This window comes from Micromesistius poutassou (assembly GCF_964030765.1).
Source record: "Micromesistius poutassou genome assembly, contig: SCAFFOLD_6816, whole genome shotgun sequence".
Lineage (NCBI taxonomy): Eukaryota > Metazoa > Chordata > Actinopteri > Gadiformes > Gadidae > Micromesistius > Micromesistius poutassou.
In genome coordinates this window covers 1-6,897 of record NW_028177034.1, presented here as the reverse complement: position 1 = coordinate 6,897, position 6,897 = coordinate 1, and the positions used below count along the sequence as shown (strand labels likewise).

The window sequence follows — 6,897 nt, the reverse complement described above, 5'->3', positions numbered from 1 at the left end:
CTGTCTTCATGATAAGTCAAACAAGAAACCACACTGTAAAGGAACGACGAAGAAGCCACAGAAGGACGGTTTTCCTTTAACTAAAGGCTGGATCAGAGTTACCTGGATCTCTTTAACGCTAAAGGCTGGATCAGAGTTACCTGGATCTCTTTAACGCTAAAGGCTGGATCAGAGTTACCTGGATCTCTTTAACGCTGAAGGCTGGATCAGAGTTACCTGGATCTCTTTAACGCTGAAGGCTGGATCAGAGTTACCTGGATCTCTTTAACGCTAAAGGCTGGATCAGAGTTACCTGGATCTCTTTAACTCTAAAGGCTGGATCAGAGTTACCTGGATCTCTTTAACGCTAAAGGCTGGATCAGAGTTACCTGGATCTCTTTAACGCTAAAGGCTGGATCAGAGTTACCTGGATCTCTCCGGAGAGGCCGCCGCGGAACCCCCAGGGTTCAGGGTCGAGGTTCAGGAACTGGGCGGCGGGACGGCCCCCGGGCCCCCCTGTGGAACCACACACACACGTTAGGACACGTCAACGCGGACCGCTCGGCTCCAACCTGTAGTGATATAGCTGTGTGTTCTGTGTTCTGTGTTCTCCTCATCGCTCTCCTCTCTGTTCTCCTCACACTACAGAGTGTAGAGTTACGCTATACAGAACTCTCTAGAAACAACCAGAGAAACAACTCTAGATACCACTCTAGAAACCAGCCATGCGTTGCCCCCCTGGCCCCTCTGGCCCCCCCCTCTGGCCCCCCCCGCTGGCCCCTCTGGCCCCTCTGGCCCCTCTGGCCCCCCCCCTCTGGCCCCCCCCACTGGCCCCTCTGGCCCCCCCCTCTGACCCCTCTGGCCCCCCCCTCTGGCCCCTCTGGCCCCGCTGGCCCCCCCCCTCTGGCCCCTCTGGCCCCCCCCTCTGGCCCCGCTGGCCCCTCTGGCCCCCCCCTCTGACCCCTCTGGCCCCCCCCCTCTGGCCCCGCTGGCCCCTCTGGCCCCCCCTCTGGCCCCTCTGGCCCCCCCCTCTGACCCCTCTGGCCCCGCTGGCCCCTCTGGCCCCCCCCTCTGACCCCTCTGACCCCTCTGGCCCCCCCCTCTGACCCCTCTGACCCCTCTGGCCCCCCCCTCTGACCCCTCTGGCCCCCCCCCTCTGGCCCCTCTGGCCCCCCCCCTCTGGCCCCTCTAGCCCCTCTGGCCCCCCCCTCTGGCCCCTCTGGCCCCCCCCTCTGGCCCCTCTTGCCCCCCCCTCTGGCCCCCCCCCTCTGGCCCCCCCCTCTGGCCCCTCTTGCCCCCCCCCTCTGGCCCCCCCCTCTGGCCCCCCCCTCTGGCCCCTCTTGCCTAGGGCCTTGATGTGGGCGCGGGCCAGGCCGACGCCGCTCTTGATGTCACAGATGTAGTCGTAGAGGTCGTAGAGGATCCGGCGGTTGGGCGCGTTGGACAGGCGGTTGAACATCTGCACCACCGCCTCACACATCTGGTCAAAGGCCAGAGCCCGGGAGGACCACTCAGCGCTCTGGAGAACAGAGGAGAACCACTCAGCGCTCTGGAGAACAGAGGAGAACCACTCAGCACTCTGGAGAACAGAGGAGAACCACTCAGCACTCTGGAGAACAGAGGAGAACCACTCAGCACTCTGGAGAACAGAGAACCACTCAGCACTCTGGAGAACAGAGGAGAACCACTCAGCACTCTGGAGAACAGAGGAGAACCACTCAGCACTCTGGAGAACAGAGAACCACTCAGCGCTCTGGAGAACAGAGGAGAACCACTCAGCACTCTGGAGAACAGAGGAGAACCACTCAGCACTCTGGAGAACAGAGGAGAACCACTCAGCACTCTGGAGAACAGAGGAGAACCACTCAGCACTCTGGAGAACAGAGAACCACTCAGCGCTCTGGAGAACAGAGGAGGACCAGGAGGAGAGCAGAGAGGAGAGCGATGAGAAGGAGAGCGATGAGGAGAAGGAGAGCGATGAGGAGAAGGAGAGCGATGAGGAGAAGGAGAGAGGAGAGTGATGAGGAGAAGGAGAGCGATGAGGAGAGAGGAGAGCGATGAGGAGGAGAGAGGAGAGCGATGAGGAGAGAGGAGAGCGATGAGGAGGAGAGCGATGAGGAGGAGGAGAGAGGAGAGCGATGAGGAGAAGGAGAGCGATGAGGAGGAGAGAGGAGAGCGATGAGGAGAAGGAGAGAGGAGAGCGATGAGGAGGAGAGAGGAGAGCGATGAGGAGGAGAGCGATGAGGAGAAGGAGGACAGTCCCTGGTGTGAGGAGCACCTGGTTCTCTGCGCTGTGGGTCTTCAGCCAGTCCAGCTGCTGCAGCATGCTGGTGGCGGCGGGGCCGTGCTCGTAGGGCAGGTAGAAGAGCTCCGCCAGCAGGCTGAGGTCGGCCAGGGTCAGGGGCTCCGCCGTGTACAGGGGGTGGTCCCCGGGCCCCGGGACGTACAGCTCCGTCTGCACGGCCCCCTCGTCCCCACAAACCTTCTCCAGACGACCTGGACGAGGGTCAGGGGACACAGCGAACACATGAACCAACGCGACGTTGGTATGGTGGCCGCTCAGTGCAGCTCTGTTAGTTTGGACCGCACGTACCTCCTGGTTGGTCGGGGTTCAGGAACACCTCTAGCCAGTCGCTGAGGGCCAGACTGAGGGCTCTCTGGGGGCTGTAGCACTGACCCTCCTCACCTGGGGTCACAGAAGGTCACAGGTTAAGGGTCTGTACTTCTGTCATCGTCTACCTTTTGGTAATGACTGAGTGATAAAAAATCCAACCATCAAAACGTTTGTAAGTTACCAACTCCAGCCCTGAGTCAGTCAGTATAAAGTGTATATATATATATATATATATATATATAAAGTGATATCGGGGGCAGATGTGTGTGACTCACTCGTCTCCCCCTCGCTCGCCCCGCTCCGACACCAGGTGGCCAGCGTGTGGATGGCCACAAAGTTGGGGTGGAACTCACAGTTGGGATTAGTGAGGACTCCCCTCAGCTTTGGAATCAGCGCAGATGGACGGTCCTGGGAACAGAGGTATCTGTTGATTATGGGGTTTCAGCTCTAGAAACAGCCAGAGAAACAGCTCTAGAATCAGCTCTAGAAACAGCCAGAGAAACAGCTCTAGAAACAACTCTAGAATCAGCTCTAGAAACAACCAGAGAAACATCTCTAGAATCAACTCTAGAAACAACCTTAAAGGGCCCCAGCCTCTGGTACCTTAAAGGGCCCCAGCCTCTGGTACCTTAAAGGGGCCCAGCCTCTGGTACCTTAAAGGGCCCCAGCCTCTGGTACCTTAAAGGGGCCCAGCCTCTGGTACCTTAAAGGGCCCCAGCCTCTGGTACCTTAAAGGGGCCCAGCCTCTGGTACCTTAAAGGGCCCCAGCCTCTGGTACCTTAAAGGGGCCCAGCCTCTGGTACCTTAAAGGGGCCCAGCCTCTGGTACCTTAAAGGGGCCCAGCCTCTGGTACCTTAAAGGACCCCAGCCTCTGGTACCTTAAAGGGGCCCATGAACAGCCTCTGGTACCTTAAAGGGGCCCAGCCTCTGGTACCTTAAAGGGGCCCAGCCTCTGGTACCTTAAAGGGGCCCAGCCTCTGGTACCTTAAAGGGGCCCAGCCTCTGGTACCTTAAAGGGGCCCAGCCTCTGGTACCTTAAAGGGCCCCAGCCTCTGGTACCTTAAAGGGGCCCAGCCTCTGGTACCTTAAAGGGGCCCAGCCTCTGGTACCTTAAAGGGGCCCAGCCTCTGGTACCTTAAAGGGCCCCAGCCTCTGGTACCTTAAAGGGGCCCAGCCTCTGGTACCTTAAAGGGGCCCAGCCTCTGTTACCTTAAAGGGGCCCAGCCTCTGGTACCTTAAAGGGGCCCATGAACAGCCTCTGGTACCTTAAAGGGGCCCAGCCTCTGGTACCTTAAAGGGGCCCAGCCTCTGGTACCTTAAAGGGGCCCAGCCTCTGGTACCTTAAAGGACCCCAGCCTCTGGTACCTTAAATGGGCCCAGCCTCTGGTACCTTAAAGGGTCCCAGCCTCTGGTACCTTAAAGGGGCCCAGCCTCTGGTACCTTAAAGGGGCCCAGCCTCTGGTACCTTAAAGGGCCCCAGCCTCTGGTACCTTAAAGGGGCCCAGCCTCTGGTACCTTAAAGGGCCCCAGCCTCTGGTACCTTAAAGGGGCCCAGCCTCTGGTACCTTAAAGGGCCCCAGCCTCTGGTACCTTAAAGGGCCCCAGCCTCTGGTACCTTAAAGGGGCCCAGCCTCTGGTACCTTAAAGGACCCCAGCCTCTGGTACCTTAAAGGGGCCCATGAACAGCCTCTGGTACCTTAAAGGGCCCCAGCCTCTGGTACCTTAAAGGGGCCCAGCCTCTGGTACCTTAAAGGGGCCCATGAACAGCCTCTGGGGGTCGTAGTCGTTGGCGTGGATGTTGTCCCAGATGACCGGCGCCCTCTGCAGGATGGAGGTCACCTCGTCGATGGACTCCACGGAGATGACGTGGGACACCACCTTAGGACCTGGGGGTCCAGGGGCCCACAGGAGTGAGTGAGTGAGAGTGAGCTCCAGGGTTCCATATGAATGAGTGAGAGTGAGTTCCAGTGCTTAGTATGAATGAGTGAGAGTGAGCTCCAGGGTTCTATATGAATGAGTGAGAGTGAGTTTTGGTTCCATATGAATGAGTGAGAGTGAGTTTTGGTTCCATATGAATGAGTGAGAGTGAGTTCCAAGGTTCCATATGAGTGAGTGAGAGTGAGTGGGTTTGGGGTCCATATGAGTGAGTGAGAGTGAGTGTGTTTGGGGTCCATATGAGTGAGTGAGAGTGAGTTTGGGGTCCATATGAATGAGTGAGAGTGAGTTTTGGTTCCATATGAATGAGTGAGAGTGAGTTCCAAGGTTCCATATGAGTGAGTGAGAGTGAGTGGGTTTGGGGTCCATATGAGTGAGTGAGAGTGAGTGTGTTTGGGGTCCATATGAGTGAGTGAGAGTGAGTTTGGGGTCCATATGAATGAGTGAGAGTGAGTTTTGGTTCCATATGAATGAGTGAGAGTGAGTTCCAAGGTTCCATATGAATGAGTGAGAGTGAGTTTGGGTTCCAAATGAGTGAGTGAGAGTGAGTTTGGGGTCCATATGAGTGAGTGAGTGAGAGTGAGTGAGTTTGGGGTCCATATGAGTGAGTGAGAGGGAGTTTGGGGTCCATATGAGTGAGTGAGTTGGGGCCCCCCCCCCCCCCCTCCTTACCGGTCCAGAGCACGTCGATGCCGGGCAGCAGGGCCCCCCCCACGGTGAGCAGGTAGGAGGACTGGGAGACGCTGGGGCTGCAGAACGCAGCGCAGTAATCTAGAGGAGGAGGAGGAGGAGCGGGTCAGCTCACTGACCACCAGGGCTCACTGACCACCAGGGCTCACTGACCACCAGGCCGTCAGCTCACTGACCACCAGGGCTCACTGACCACCAGGGCTCACTGACCACCAGGGCTCACTGACCACCAGGCCGTCAGCTCACTGACCACCAGGGCTCACTGACCACCAGGGCTCACTGACCAGGGCTCACTGACCACCAGGCTGTCAGCTCACTGACCACCAGGGCTCACTGACCACCAGGGCTCACTGACCACCAGGGCTCACTGACCACCAGGCTGTCAGCTCACTGACCACCAGGGCTCACTGACCACCAGGGCTCACTGACCACCAGGGCTCACTGACCAGGGCTCACTGACCACCAGGGCTCACTGACCACCAGGGCTCACTGACCACCAGGCCGTCAGCTCACTGACCACCAGGGCTCACTGACCACCAGGCCGTCAGCTCACTGACCACCAGGGCTCACTGACCACCAGGGCTCACTGACCACCAGGCCGTCAGCTCACTGACCACCAGGGCTCACTGACCACCAGGCCGTCAGCTCACTGACCACCAGGGCTCACTGACCACCAGGGCTCACTGACCACCAGGGCTCACTGACCACCAGGGCTCACTGACCACCAGGCTGTCAGCTCACTGACCACCAGGGCTCACTGACCACCAGGCCGTCAGCTCACTGACCGGGCGTCCAGTCCAACACTGGAAGCTGAGCAGCTAAAGCTCATTTGTTGTTTGCTAACTATATCTTTTAATTTTCAGGCCAAAACGATATGAATTCAACAGTAGTGAATCATAACATACAGGAATAGTGAATCCTAACATACAGGCCAAAATAATATATATTAAGATACACACACTGGTTGTGGCATCGGTGTCAGAGAAGCCAGAACCTTGTTTTCCTTAATCTCTTATCACATATCGGTCATTTTATGATTTAGTATAGTACATCTGTATAATATATCTCCTTCAACAAAACATGAGAAACTATTATCCTCCTGGATGCATTCATTAAGAGAATAAGAACAACTCTACCCGATCTGTTCAATGTCCTACATCCTAGTCACACCCAATCTAAGATAAGATTAAAAAAAAAGTTATCTTATCTTATCTTAGATTGAGCGTTGGAGTTGTTTTTATTGTTTAGATTTTTATTGTTTTAGTTTTAAAAACAATAAAAAAAACTCTGGGGCCCAATCTGTTCAAAGTCCTATGTTTGTTATTTAGCAACACTTTGACTTTTGAATAATTTCAGAAACATCGTCAGTCGCCGGAGTGTGTGCGTGTGTGCGTGTGTGCGTGTGCGTGTGCGTGTGCGTGTGCGTGTGTGTGTGTGTGCGCGCGCGCGCCGGTGGCTCTAAGCAGCCTCACCTGGCTGAGGCTGATTGAGCCTGTTGCACATTAAGTACTCAGTGTGCATCACTGTGCATCACTATCAAACCGTCACAATAAAGCCGCCGTTCCACATTCCACCAGCCTGCTCTGTCTGGAGGAGCCCGGCAGACGTCACCAGGGCGTGGCTTTTAGCCATTGGCTTTGCAACATGCTACATGTCATTAACAGGAAGGTAGGGGTTGG

The 6,897-nt window shown here is 56.5% G+C and overlaps 1 protein-coding gene across 1 annotated transcript; it reads right to left on the bottom strand.

Annotated features, from left to right (window-relative positions):
• Positions 1-43: 43 nt before the first annotated feature.
• Positions 44-5,314, bottom strand: LOC311376807 (protein O-GlcNAcase-like). The gene is made up of 7 exons (XM_084491270.1): positions 5,201-5,314; positions 4,340-4,479; positions 2,869-3,001; positions 2,573-2,665; positions 2,258-2,475; positions 1,324-1,498; positions 44-495 (listed from the first exon to the last, which is right to left on the bottom strand). The coding sequence occupies exons 2-7, from the start codon at positions 4,352-4,354 to the stop codon at positions 365-367; spliced, it is 765 nt and encodes a 254-aa protein (XP_084347396.1). The 5' UTR covers positions 4,355-4,479; positions 5,201-5,314; the 3' UTR covers positions 44-364.
• Between the last annotated feature and the right edge of the window lie 1,583 nt (positions 5,315-6,897).

Coding starts and splice junctions, on each gene's coding strand:
- LOC311376807 (XM_084491270.1), bottom strand. Junction 2,666..2,868: donor GGCGAGCGAGGGGGAGACGA/GTGAGTCACACA, acceptor CTGTGACCCCAG/GTGAGGAGGGTCAGTGCTAC. Junction 496..1,323: donor CGCCCACATCAAGGCCCTAG/GCAAGAGGGGCC, acceptor GTGGTTCCACAG/GGGGGCCCGGGGGCCGTCCC.